The sequence below is a fragment of the Physcomitrium patens genome, chromosome 18 (assembly GCF_059467195.1).
Source record: "Physcomitrium patens ecotype Gransden chromosome 18, ASM5946719v1, whole genome shotgun sequence".
NCBI classification, from domain to species: Eukaryota; Viridiplantae; Streptophyta; class Bryopsida; order Funariales; family Funariaceae; genus Physcomitrium; species Physcomitrium patens.
This window is the reverse complement of record NC_143427.1, coordinates 5,615,206-5,629,619: the sequence shown is the minus strand read 5'-3', so window position 1 is coordinate 5,629,619 and position 14,414 is coordinate 5,615,206. Positions and strand designations below refer to the sequence as shown.

The following is a 14,414-nucleotide window of genomic DNA, read 5'->3' as shown; positions in this document are numbered from 1 at the left end:
GACCCCTGGTCGTCGTCCCCCAGGTGCGCTTTTTCTTTCCATGAGAGCTCATTCGTGACACTGGGCACCCCACCACTCCACAGCCACCCACTCTCCTGGCACCCAAACCCCGCCCACGACCCGCGCTGCCCCTCCCTCCATCCCCCCGTATACCCCGGGTATGGCTGCCGGCCGGGCAGATGGCAACGCGGGCTGACCGGGTGGCCCGTGCGACGTCGTGGTACTTGGGAAGGGATGTTGCTTTCGTCGTCTCTCCTGACGGACTCGTTTTCTGCTTCTTCGCTCCCCCTCTCTCGTCCCATGACTTGCATGCTGTGTGTGTCTGCGTTTGAGACTGGGCTTACCTTTCTCCATTCTCCTTTGGAACCTCTGGGCGTTGCTTCTCCAATTCGTTGGCGCCGGTGAGGTGTTGGTTGCGCGCGGGTTGGTGTACCAAGGTGCGGCTTCGATCGGGGCATTTGCGTCCCTGTGTTGGGCGTGCATCTTGCAATCGGTGGCGTGTTCAAGGTGTGGACTCGACTCTGGGAAGGGTTTGGAAATTGAATGGGGTGGCGGTGTTGTCGGGGTTTTTGATGTGATTTGGCGCGGGAAGGCGATGGTGGGAGGTTGGGAGGGCGGGTGCGGGTGGAAGGGAGGACCGGTTTGTGGGATTGAGTGTGGGCGCGTTGGTTGTGAGAGGCCGGGGTGGAGGGAGGGTAATTTTGATGGTGGAGAGCTAAGAGTTGTGGCGAAGGTAGGGATGAAGTGGATGTTGGGAGGGAGTGTGAGGTAGGTGCGAGGAGCGTGGGAGAGGGATGATTGAGATCGGGTGTATGGTGGGGCGATTGATGGTAGGAGCGTGGTGGGTGGTGGTGGACATGGAAGGAGTCGAGTGTGGGGCAGTTGAGTGGGAAGATGGGGGAGGAATTGTTGTTGTGGATGCGGGATGAGAAGAGGGTGTTGGATTCGGGGAGTGGTGTAGAGGGATGCATTGTGTGGGAGGAGTGGAGTGCGTCGTAGGAGTTTGAGATGGAAGCGAGGAGTGGAGAAGAAGTGGTGGTGGAGAAGTAGTATGATTGGGTTGGGTTAGGAGGGGAGGGTGGCCGTGAAGTTGAAGGTTGAAGGTCGAAGGTTGAGGGGTTAGGGGCGTGATTGAGTGGTGATCGTTAGGAACAAGAGTTCTTGGCAGTGGTTTCTTTAAATTGTTTGAAAGAAATCATGATCGAGTAGTAATGTGCAGACTGAGAGAGCTTTCAAGCTGGTCTGATGTGGACTTGCTTTGGCGTAGTTGTTTCTACCATTTTATAGTGTTGGTGCTGTTATCCGGTTTAAGTGTTTTTGTGGTGACCGCTCGGGGCTTTGATCAGCGCTATTCGTGGCGTTCACGTTGTGGTCAACGCATCAGATCTGAGTCTCGGGCTACGCTATCGGCGTTCACATCGAAACAGTTGTGCTGGAATAGACAGCGTTTAGTTTCAGTTAAGCTGTTTGTCTTGTCGTTTCAACACACCGATGATTTTGACGCAGCTATTTACTGTGTGTTAAGGTTGGTTTTGGTGCAAGGGGTGAGTGGCGGTGTTGTGACGCAGTGATCATTGCGGTTGTGGTGTACTTGGTTAATTTTTGTCATTTTTACTTGGTTGCGTAGTGCGAGGGAATTATAGGAAAGCCGATCTGCAGTTAAGCGTTAAGTTCCAGCGAAGTTTTCTGTGGGTCCGTGGAGTGCAGATAGCTGAAAATGAAAGAACAGCATATGTATGTTAGTCGAGAGTGGACAGCTTTTGAGCCGAGATTTTGTGTTCATTGGATAAGTTCGTCTACCGAAATTCGTATTGCTTAGTATCAGTGCGGCCTATTTTCCTGCAAGGTTCTATTTAGTCAGGCAGTGTCTTTACGGGTTGAGTAAGGGTTTTGACGGGGTTTTTGTGGACGATCGGGGGGCGATGGGGGACTACTCGAAACCCTGCCTCTGTGCACCTTCTGTCTTCCGTGTGTTACAGTTTACTGAAATGAAGTCCGAATTCCATGAAACGTTCTGAAGTCGTAAGTGATGACGAAGCGTTATTGAGGGGTTAGTATGTCTGAGGGTTTAAGTTAACGTCTTTACTTAACAGTCGTTTCTTCGGAGTGCTTGTTGCTACCTTAGATAGGTGGAGATCTTTACAGCAACTAGTAATGAATTCCTAAGCCTACAGTAGCATGCATCGAGATTTATGAAGTCCAGATTTGGGAGAATTTTTTCCTATATGCCATTCAAACCTTTTATATTCGTAGTAATGTTCCCATCAATTTCATATGTTGGAAGTCACAGCTTTCTGCACACATCGAAGTGGCTCAGTTTCTGTCTGCAACTTCGTATAACGTATGCGTGCCGCGTTCTATGGCACTATCATAAGTGTGTCGTTCTTCGTAGCTATGCTCTGCGTTCAACTTGAGGAATATGCAGCCGTTGGACCAACAAATGCTTCACACGCTTTTAATACGAAGTAGTCCAGGAACTGTCAAAAATACATATCGTTCGGATCACTACTCTGTGTAACGCAGCTTCCTACAGAACTGCATGAACCACTTGAGGTGGATACTTGTTTATTTTTCAACTGTTTAACTTACAGCTGTGATTTTTTTTGTCCAAAAAGAATGTCAAAACCACCATAAACACCAACTGAATTACAAACAGGTTGTAGTCGATGCACAACTCTTGAATCCAACACCACGCCCCTAAACTCTGTACATTTGCAAATCCCAATACTAATTGCTTCCTGCTTTGCAGCACTTCTTGTCATGCTACTACTCTTACCAGAAACCTCAACAACTTGGTTCCGCTGAAAATCCACACCACATTCAGGAAGTTACTGGTAATGGCTAGCGTTTGACGTACACGTAAGCAAAGATGGAGCCTCGAATTCGAAGAGTTGGTGGCGGTTTTCCCGGATACGATGGCCCTGCGCTTCCGCGTGGTCTGCGGTCGCAGCGGGTACGATGTCTGCCCTGGCATGAATGCAATGAGTCCAGCATCGGTATGTAGATGCCTCGGCGATTGCAGCGTAATTGTGTCGCAGGAGCTGAGATTTCCTTGCATGAATCTGGCGAATGGTTTCTCATTCCTCTAACGTGATGCACGTGTGACTGAGGTGCAGGGGCGATCAGGCGATGCCGCGAAGGGGCATGGCGTGAACCTGGCTCGCACTGGAGTGTTCGAACTGCTGGCGACGGTGGCAGGCCAGATACTGCAAGACGCGAGAAGCGACGATCCGAACGGCGCGAAGCAGGGTGATGGCGAAGGCGCGAGGGGCAAGTCGCAGTCTGGGATGGATTCTCAGATATCAGGGCTGGACAGCGTGAAAGACTTCACGTCCGTGGACAAACCGCAGTCGAGTGGAAGCGGGAATGCGTATGCAGGGGGCGTGACGCATGTGAGCTCGGTGGACGAGGTGTCTGTCGAGGGCAGCAACGATGGTGAAAGCGCGAGCTGTGGGGCGCGGAGTCCAGCACAGGAAGAGGATCGGGGGGCGTTTGTGAAGGATGTGGCGGTGGACGAGGGCAGCGGAGCGGTTGTACATACGAAGGGGTCGGCGATGGAAGGCGTGGTAAGTGTGGCGGCGACGATGTTGGTTGAGGATGGGATGTGGGTGGTGGAGGGTGGGGAGTGTAGGGTGCGGTAGATGCGTGTTTTGAGGTGAGCGATGTGCAGTGGATGCGGAATGCTGATGGTGAAGTTGGCGGAGGATTGCAGGTGATGGCGCCTGTGTGTGATAGTGACATGTCGAGTACGCAGGCTGGAGGCGAAGTGGGGTCGCCCCGCTGCGGTGTGAAGGAGATGGTGCAAGTTTCGGGAACGTATGGCGGAAGCAGAGAGGTGGAGCGGTATTCTACGGAGGAGGTTGGCGCAGCAGCGGAGGAAAGGACGCACGCAGCGGTGGAGGTGGTGGGAGAAGAGATGGTGGTGGTGGAAGCGGGCGTGGGCGTGAAGCAGGCGTCATCGAAGTCGGAAGCGGTGGTGAGTGAGGCGCTGGTGTGCTCGAAGTCGATGGAGGCAGAGGGGGTGTGCGGTCCGATGGACGGAGGTGGTTGCGAGGGGTGGAAGAGGTCGGCGACGTCGGTTGCGGAGATGCAGATGCAGTGCAAGATGTCGGAGAGCGAAGAGTACGGGGAGTCGGCGGAGGTGATGGAGGAAGGCGAGGAAGGGATGGAGGATGACGATGCGGGGAGCATGGAGGTGGAGGTGGAGGTGGAGGAGAGGAAGGTGGTGGTGTCGGGGAAGAGCAAAGGGAGGGGGGGTTCGTGCGGGAGGTTGGCGGTGGCAAGTCCAGGGGTGGCGGAGTGCAAGAGCAGTCGGCCGATGGTGAGGAGGGTGATGAGCAGAGTGGAGGGGAAGTTTTACAAGAAGGAGCACGGGTATGGGACGTCGCAGCGCGTTCACCCGGAGACAATGACGACGAAGCTAGAATCGTACAGCAGGAGCTTGAAGGTGCGGAGGGCCGTGAAGGTTGCGAAGCGCAACCACGTGGGCGGGACGAGGGCGAAACGGCAGCATGCGGAGATGGAGTCGACGGATTCGGGGTGCAGCGAAGGTAGGAGGAATGCGTGGCGTGATGGTGGGGATGTTGGGGAGGGAGAGTTGTTATGGGGGTGGGCAGGATGCGGTGATTGTGTGGGGGCGTGCTGATGGTTGGTACTGGACTTCTATGAGGCTTGCGTCCAGCAAGCTAAGGAGCTCTGTACTCAGCTGCGTGGTTGCGTGGTGGGGTGCAGATTGTGGATACGGGAAGAAGTCGTACTTGGGCGGGATGGGGGCATACACTCGACAGCGGACGACGCGAGGAGCGGCGAACAAGAGGAGGAAGGTTGCGGATGGTAGCCCCAAAACCGGTCCAGATTTGCATTTGAGCAGCAGTGATTTGATGGAGCTAGAATACGAGTGTGTAGGTGGTGAGCCTCCTGCGGCTGCAGCCAAGATACGCAGTGGTATGTATGCCTTGTTTGAGCTCGAGGGAGTGTGGTGGTAGGGGCGGTGTGGGGGTGTGGGTGTGGGTGTGGGAAGGGGGTAAAATGAGCGGGAAGGAGGTGGAGACGTGCGTGCGAGGAGGAGGGGGGAGGAGTTGGGGACGGGGTGAGGAGGCGTGGGTGAGCCGTGGTGGTTGTGGAGGGTAGGGTGGGATTGGTGAGTGGAGGTGATTAGGAGATGTTGGAGGGAGGGAGCGATGGGGTGGGCGGGAGTGTGGGGCGGCGATGGATGGTTGGGGGGGGGGGGTTGGGATGGGAGATTGATGGGATGTGTGGGTGCGCGTTTGTGCAGCAAAAGCAGCGAGCGTGGCGTCGTCGCCAACGTCGAGATCGGCGAAATTGGGTTCGAAGAAGTCAGCGGAGACACATGGTACGTGGGCGGAGGTGTGGTGCGTGAGAGTGATGTTGGAATGGTGTGAAGGGGGTGGGGAGGGTGAGTGTGATGGGAAGCGGAGGTAACGGGTTGGTGTGGTGTTGGGGGGATTGTGCAGTGAAGTTGAGCATAAAGTCGTTCACGGTGCCGGAGCTGTTCGTGGATCTGCCGGAGACGGCGAGCGTGGGGAGCCTGAAGGTAAGGGGCGGGAGTGGTGGCAATTTGATGGTGGGTGAGGTTGTTGCGGAGTGGGATCGGATTGAGGATGGGACGTGGTGCGAGTGGAGTGACGGTGGTTGTGTGGTTCGGTGCGGTGGTGTTCAGAGAGCGGTGATGGACGCAGCGATGAACTTGCTGGGAGGTGGGCTTCGAGTCCGAGTGCTGATGCAAGGGAAGAAGGTGCCGGACGAGGGCGCGACGCTGTCGCAGATCGGCATTTCGCGGGAGGCGAAGGCGGAGTCGGTGGGGTTCATGTTGGAGCCGAGCCCCGTGGTGACGTCGAGCTGCGGGACGGGAGAGGATCCTCTGCTGGTTTTGTCTCGAGCCGCGAATCAGCCGGCGCCGAGGTAGGCAGGAGTGATGGATTTTGGTGGGGCATGGGATGTTAGGGAGGGTTGGGGGTGTGCGGGCGGGTGGCAGCGGGAGCGAGAGAGAGAGAGAGAGAGAGAGGGGGGTAGAGGTAGAGACGGGTGATGATGAGGAGGCGTGTGGGTTGGCGCAGGTACCCGGTGTACGGAGTAGGCGGGGTGTCGGGAATGGGAGATGGAAGCGTTCGGTGCGCGATGAAGGGGCGGGCGAGCAAGTCGAGCGGGACGGTGGTGGACCCGGATCCATCGTACGTGCCGCCGTCGGCGTCGAGCGAGCAGGAAGGGTACGTGGAGGGGAGGCGAAGCGGGGTGGCGGTGTCGGTAAGCCCGGAGGAGTCGGTGAAAGGGTGCAACAAGCACGTGAGCGAGCGGATGGCGATCTCGGCTCATCCGACGCGGGTGGCTGCAGCGGGGGCTCTGGCGGCGATACGCGCACAGGCGGATGCGAGCAGGCGTGCGCGGAACGAGGTGGAATCGGGATGCACGTCGCCAGAGAGTTGCGGGCAGGACTCGGCGGTGGGTGGATCGGGGGCGATCATCTTGCATCCCGGCGTGAGCGGGGGGGAGAACGTGGGCGGGATGGCACTGGTGCCGCTGCGGAACAAGATAGCTCGCGCTCTGGACAACGGGAAGCGACGAGTGCGGCGTCCTTTCAGCGTGCAGGAGGTGGAGGCTCTGGTGCACGCAGTGGAGAAGCTGGGGACGGGCAGGTAAATGACGAAGGGGGGTGGTAGTGTTGGGGGGGGGGGGTGGGTGGAGGGATGGGGGAGGGGTAGAGTGGAAAGAAGTGGATGATGCGATGAGGGAATGCTGACTGGTGGTGTGGTGTGGAAGCAGGTGGCGGGATGTGAAGTTGCGGGCATTCGAGCAAGCGAAGCACAGGACGTACGTGGATTTGAAGGTGCGTTGGTTGGGGTGGATGACGACGATATGGTGGTGACAGTTGCAAGGGGAGGGGTGGTGCGGTGTGGTAGTGGGTGAGGGAATGGGCGACGGGTGAACTGATGTGTTGTGATGGGGGTGGCGGATGTGCAGGACAAGTGGAAGACGTTGGTGCACACCGCTCGCATCGCGCCTCATCAGCGGAGAGGAGAACCGGTTCCTCAGGATCTACTAGACCGGGTGACCCGCGCACATGCGTTTTGGACTGCGCATGCAGCGAAGCAGCAGGCAGATCTGGACTCGTAGGTGGAAGGGCGAGGGGTGTGGGAGGAAGGCGGAGTGGGGCTGCGTGAGAGGATGGGATGGAAGGAATGGCGTGGAGGGTGGGGGTGGAGGATGTGCAGTGGGAGGCAACGGCGAGATTGGTGGGCGTGGGGGAGGAGGGGGCGCGGGGGTGGGATGTAAATTGTAAAGATGGAGGAGGTCAGGTGTGAATTTCTAGGTTTGCGCGTGTACGATCCATTGAAAAGCGTTTAGGAGTAGGTTAAGCTGGGAGCAGCGGTTATGTTCATTCTTCGTATGGCAAAGCCCAATAAGGGACACGCGAGTCTGGATGACTGGAGCGTGCGAAGGCGGGATGCGCGCGGGGGGCGTGCGCAAGGTAGGAGAGGAGGTGGGCACGGTGACGGATAAGAGACCGTGGGGGTGGTGTGTTGAGTAGGGGGGGGAGCAGGAGATGTTGGACGGGGAGGAGCTCAGGCGCGGGAGTACATAGTGAACGGCGGTTGGCATTCGCAGCGTAGATGGGTCCCCAATTTGATGCTGTTAAACTTGTACATGGATTGGCCCCGTAGGCGAGTAGCGTAGAGCGTAGGTTGTATGTTTGGACAGTGTAGACACCGAATTTGCCGACGTGACAAGACCGCACTGTAGCGTGGGAAGGGTCCACATTAGGCGCAGTTGAGGACAGGTGGGAGAAGAGGGAGGTGGGTGGGATCTGTGCAGTTTCTTGGCAGTTGTACAGGGGTTGAACCTGAGTGATGACTTAAATCGAGCAATCCGTTGGTGCGCTCAGTTCGCAGACGTTTGTGTTGGGCGTGTGATGGTGAGTTGGTGTGGTAATTGGGTGGAGTATGGCGGAAGGTAGCAGGTTGAGACAGAGGAATGGGTAAGAGATGGTGTGTTGTGGAGTGTCGTGGATTGGGGAGTGATGTGTCTTTGTTTGGCACGATCTATGTCACTGGTGTCACGTAGAATGTAATGAACTCGTCATGCAGCTGTGTGGTAGTAATGTTGACTCTGTGTTCACGTTAACGTTTGGCAAGGTGACGTCTCAAGATTGTCTTGGCGAGGTAGCAAGGTTTTTGGGAATCTTGGTTGTGGTGTTGGAAGTCGCAGTAGTTCTTGTGTGAATGGATGGTTGTGCTGTCAATTCGAATTTTGATTGTATATCTGATATGTTGTGGAGTATTTAGCATCCCATGAAGCGATGATGATTGAGTGGAGTCCATTATCGTTGTATATTTTTATGTGGGAGTGCATGTTCTAGGTGTCAGTTTTTTACATATGGTCATTACCTGTACTCTTCCTCCACCTCATTGGACACCAAACTTGATCGTCTTTTTACTTTTGTGTTGGGGTTGGTGGATATGATCCGCTGCAGTCAAAGTGGCGGCTTGCTTCTCTTTGACGTAACGTTCTTATTGTTATCTTACATACAATTTGTGAGAAGCGGTTGAAGTGAAGAACTGTAGCGTTTTGTATCTCATTTGCTTCTCCACACGCAATTTTATTTTTCTTATTTTTTGGTCAATCGCTTGTGTCGTGAGCTACCCGGTCAACCTGGTCAACTTCCATTTCAATCACGCTTAAGAAAATGTTGATGAATTTGGGGATACTTTTAGCTACTTTGTGCGTGGTTGTGGTGTTGGGATCATTCTTTAGTATATCACACTAGTCATACATATAAGTATATAGACCAATATATGTTAATCTAACACTAGTCATACCTAAAAGTGTATAGACTAATAGTTCTTAAACTTAGTCATAGAAGATGATGAGTCAATTATATTAATGATAATTAAAAGGTTACACAACCTACTCATTTATATGTGCAGGAGAGGCGACAATATAAATACTAGAATTGTAACTATTTAGTTTATTGTAGTACTATTGAGTCTATAGAGAGCTGTGTTTGTTGAGTCTGTAGCTAATTAGACTAATTGTTGTAACACTCCTTCAATTGTAGCACTAAAAAATAAATTGTATATTCCTCCTTGCTTCAATTTAGAGAAGCATTATTCATGTCATCAAGCCAATTGGAGGTAAAGATTTTGTCAAGATGTCAGCCTACTTCATAGATGTGGGAGTATATTCAAGTTGGATTGAACTTGATCACGTAGAAAATGATACTGCAAGTCAATGTGCTTGGATCTATCATAGAAATTTGGATTTTTAGTGAAGGCAATACAAGTTTGATTATTACAATAAAAAATGCTCGGTAGTTTAATGGAATATCCCAATTCAGAAGTTAATGTTTGTAATCAAAGGAATTTCTTAGTGGCAGTAACTGCATCAATATATTTTGCTTCGCTTTTAGATAAAGCTACAACTGATTTATTTTTTTGCTTTGCCAAGAAATGAGACAAAGAGAGTCAAGTTGGAAAAGATAGCCTAAAATTGACTGTCTAATATCAATATTTCAAGCTCAATTAGCATTATTCCAACTTGCTAAATTATGAAGTGGGCATAGTGATGTAGATGGAGAAAAATTATCACCACTATATGTTAAGCCATGATTCATGGTATTGCATAAATATTTGAAAATTCTTTTAACACCAAGCCAATGGGCATGAGTAAAGAACGCCATAAATTGAGCAAGATGATTAATTGCAAAAGCCAAATCCTAGCGGGTCTATGTAACGAGGTACTAAAAGGTAGCAATAACTTGTTTGTAGGGAATGGAATTCATGAGTTGCTATTCATTGATACTGAGATTTTAACTTATTTGCAAGTGTAGTAGATGCTAGCTTTGAGTGGATTATTGTGTGGCATGTTGAATATATTTAATATATCAAAAATATATAATTTATTGTTTTGAAATAAAGTTAAGGTTCTTTGTGTGCGGTCTTTGTAAATTTGTACACTTAAGATATATTTGATATCATTATTATTTTTCATTGAAAAAAGTTGATAGAGTATGGTCTTTGTTGCAAAAAGTCATCAATGTATAATCCTAGGAATATTAACAAAGTCTTATAGCGTTTGATGTAGACATTGGTGTCAGATTTATATTGAAGAAAACCTTGAGCTAATAAAAATGAATCAATGACTTCATACTAAACTAGTGCACATTGCTTGAATCCATAAGTAGACTTTAAGAATTGACAAACTTTATGTTCATTTCCAAGTTAGATGAAGCCTCCAAATTGTAAGAAGTAAGTAACTTCTTTTAAAATGCCATGGAGGAATGTAGTAGTGACATCCATTTGATAGATGTGGTAATCATGAAGAGTAGCAAGTGCTAGTAAGAGTCAAAGTGAGGTTGTTTTGATGATTGGTGAATATGTTTCATCATAGTTAATGTTGGCTTGTTGGAGAAATCCTCTTACTATCAGTTTTGCTTTGTAACAAGCAAGAGTATCATCTTAGTTATATTTTTGTTGAAAAAGCCATTTGGTGCTGATAATAGATCAATCAAGGGATAAGTCAAGTAATTTTCAAGTTGAATTTTGGATTAAGGATTGATATTTTTGATTCATTGCTGTCTTCCAATAGTGAGAATCAACACTAGAGAGTATGTCTTTCTTAATGGTAGGTTCAGTAACCTGTGTCATGAAGGAGTAAGCAAAATTTTGTTTATCATGAAATTTTGTCATTTTCCATTGTCCTTTATTCAGACAAGATGAAGTTTGCAAGGGTAAAGAGGTTGAAGACTTGGATTGTTGCATGTGAGAGCATATGTGAGCATTTCCAAGTGAATAATACAAGGGATCTTGATGTTGTTTTGTGATAAAGCCTATACAGACATTGAAATGAATTAATTTAATACATTGCAAGGGCAACCATATTTGTAATTTTGAATTTTTCTTTTAACCATGTTGTCATATTTTAATTTTAAAGATTAATTATTTTTTAAACATTTAATCTTTTTTCTATGAAATCAACAATTGTTGAAATTAAAGTTGTTTCAATGCAAGTCTTTGATTTTATTAGCAATTTTAAAGTCAATATTTTCGTTCTTGAAAACTCTGAAAACATTATATTAGTTTTGTTATATTTTAAGTCTATCTTGAGATAGAAAAATTGCTAAGGTAGATAGAAATACATTTTTGTTTTAGTTTTTATTTGTATGCAAGTAAAATAAGAAATACCATAGTCATGCCATTTCACATTTTTTTTCTTTTGTCTTATGTGCTTTGATCTTTATAAATTTTAATTTTTTTTATTAATATTAATATTACAAATATACATTATCATAAATTTTGAATTGCTTCTAAAAGAATAAGGATTATCCTACTTCTTAAAAACTATACTTGCATCTCAAGTATTTATTTTAAAATTTCTTTAGTAAGTAAAATCAACATAAATATAAAAGATATAAATATTATTGATTATGCTTCTTATAATTGTTAGAATATAAAAAAAATTCTAAATAATATGTTAAGATATAAAAATATAAAATATAAAAAAATAAATATTATAAATAAATATGATAAATTTAAAATTAAATATTATTGAAATATGTCTTGATATATATTTTCTTTGTAAATGCTACTAATAAAAGGATGATTTTATTAGTACATTAGATAAAATAGAAAATAAAATTTAAAGAAATATTAATAAATATGATTTAAATAATTTTACAAATAGCTTATTAATTATACTTTTAATTATATTTTTAATTATTTGTATAATTATATTTAAAATCATCAAAGTATAAACTTATAAAATCTAAATATACTTTGTAATTAAATATAATTATAAAAATAATTAAAAGTATAATTAAAAGTATAATTAATATATGATTTAAATAATTATACAAATAATTAAAAGTATAAATTTTATATGATTTAAATAATTATAAAAATAATTTAAAGTATAATTAATATATTTTTAATATAAATTATATATTAATTATGATATATTTTTGACTAAAATATATTTAAATTTGTAAAATCAAACATTGTAAGAAATCTTTATGTAGTACTAAAACTAAAACAGTTCTTACAAACCAAAATATTTGCAATGTTCCATTTGTTTCTAATTTTAATGACTATTCTAAGCTTTAATTCTAAAAATATGATTGCTGAATAATCTAATATAATATTATTTTTAATAATATTGTAAATTTCTATATCAAACTTACAAAGTATATTTAGATTTTATAAGAAATGATAACAAGTACTTTAAAGGATATGAAATATAAAATGATACTATTATTTGTTCTTTTATTACATCATTTATTCTTTATGTTATAATAGTTATAAATTAATACTATTTAATAAACCAACATGAACCAATTTAACTTTTTATTACCAGAGATGAGTAAATATAAGTCTATTTAAGCATTAAAATGCATTAATTTTATTTTTTATAAATTTTAAAAGATATATATTTATACCAAAATTAATTAGCACATAAAAGATAAAGCATATAATATTTTTTTATGAATTTATATACATAATATTCTATTTATTAAACATTAAATAAATAAATATATATATATACATATAAAATATTCTATCTTATTTTTAAATATATATATTTTAAATTTTATTTAATTTTACTATCAATAATATATTTATTTTTAATATGTCAATTTTATTTTATATTTTAATGAATAAATTTATACATTTTACCTAAAATATAAAATATAAATTATTATTTTTTATTCATAAGTTTATAATATTTTATTGAATGTAAGAAAATAAAATCTCCAAGATTGAAGAATTCTTAGATTCAAGGCAATACCAAAATAGGTTAGAGTATTTTATTCATTGGTGCGGATATGATATTAGTGATTGCACATGAGAGCAAACTAAGAATCTTACAAATGCAGTAAAGAAAGTTGATACTTTTCATCAATAGAATCCATCAAAATCAAGATAAAAGATAACAAATCTTTATTATAAAAGAAATGTAGTTTAAAAAAGATTCTACCTTCTATCCTTGTTTCTAGTTTTTGTGTATTTGTGGTGCTAAGAAGGTGGAAAATCAACAACCAATAGACTCAATTCAAGAGCTATTGTTTAATATCTTATTAGATGAGACATTATAATTTTCATAGCCTACAAGACGACATAATTGAGATGAAGATTCTTAAGAATAATAAGTTCTTTCTCAAATATATGACAAGATACAATGTGTTTGGCATCACAATCTTATAAGAGATTTTTGATGTTTGGTGATTTTATTGGTCTTTTTGCGGTAGAATGGAACATTATTGATGGTTGAAAGGACCTATCAACTACCTTTAAAGGGAATAAAGATTAAAGTATATAGAAAATATAATTTGTTGCAATTTAGACTTTTTTAACATATAATGAAAGTTCCTTGTAGAACTTGTGCCTAGAAGGGAAGTAATATCATGGACATACATATTTATTTAAATAAGAAATACTAGATAGAAGATAAATATAAATAGATTTGATATTAACTTGTGGCAAAGCTTCTTAAAAGCTATATAGATGCATATTTGACTTTATTTATGTTTATAATTAATTGATAGTTAGAAACTTAGCCAATAAGTTAGTCATGCATTGTACATGTAGATAGCTTGTGGTACAAGCTAATAATATAGTGCACATATAAGAAACTTACTTTATAAGTAGAAACTTGTATTTTATAAATTGGACAATTATTGGAGGTTCTATAGAACATTGCCACATAGCTCCTAATTGGATAATATATATGAAGACAAGAGAGATGCCTTTTTCACTCTTATCAATGCTTTTCCAGTCTTTAATCTTGTTTTAAGACTTTTTAGTCTTTTTGTCTTTAGCAATAGTCATTTTAGTTTAATATTATACCATCTTTGAGTGATTTTTTAGTCTTTTTGAATGACACAAAATGTATTGATCTTTTGGTTTTTTGAGATTTATATCTTTGATACAAAGATTGTATTTTTAAAGAATTAAAATATTATATATATTTAAAATATAAAAAAATAAAAATTAGAAATTTTATATTATATTACATTATTTTTAAATTAATAAAAAATATTTTAAAAAAATAAAAGAATCTAAAATTATATACAAGATTATTTTATAAAAAATATAAATATTTTTTATTTTAATTTTTTATTTATTTCATGTAATATTTTTTAAATTTAAAAATATTTTATATTTAAATGCACTTAGATAAGAAAGTAGTATGGTGAAGGTGTAGCAGTTTAGATAGATTGCAGTATGAGCACAAGTATTTTAGAAGACCACCTTCAAGGCAAGTTGACATGGTGCTTGAGATTACAACAAAGTTATGTTGATGGTTTATATCAGAAATATGTTGGTTTGTATACTTTTATAAGTAAAGATTTGTGCCTTGGCTTAAATTCCAAATTCTTATGTTTTTTTGAATTGTTAAAAAAT

The 14,414-nt window shown here is 43.1% G+C and overlaps 1 protein-coding gene across 2 annotated transcripts; it reads left to right on the top strand.

The window, feature by feature from the left end:
- The first annotated feature begins 243 nt into the window (after positions 1-243).
- LOC141046505 (uncharacterized) lies at positions 244-7,908 on the top strand. Of its 2 annotated transcripts, none has more exons than XM_090244258.1 (11): positions 244-507; positions 2,750-2,953; positions 3,117-3,566; positions 3,713-4,550; positions 4,732-4,944; positions 5,276-5,353; positions 5,475-5,554; positions 5,681-5,922; positions 6,078-6,653; positions 6,781-6,844; positions 6,979-7,908. In XM_090244258.1, the coding sequence occupies exons 2-11, from the start codon at positions 2,870-2,872 to the stop codon at positions 7,129-7,131; spliced, it is 2,778 nt and encodes a 925-aa protein (XP_090100384.1). In that variant the 5' UTR covers positions 244-507; positions 2,750-2,869; the 3' UTR covers positions 7,132-7,908. The 2 variants fall into 2 exon arrangements, with proteins under 2 accessions (XP_090100384.1, XP_090100385.1); XM_090244259.1 differs by having other exon boundaries at positions 245-507; positions 4,732-4,833.
- Positions 7,909-14,414: the final 6,506 nt, after the last annotated feature.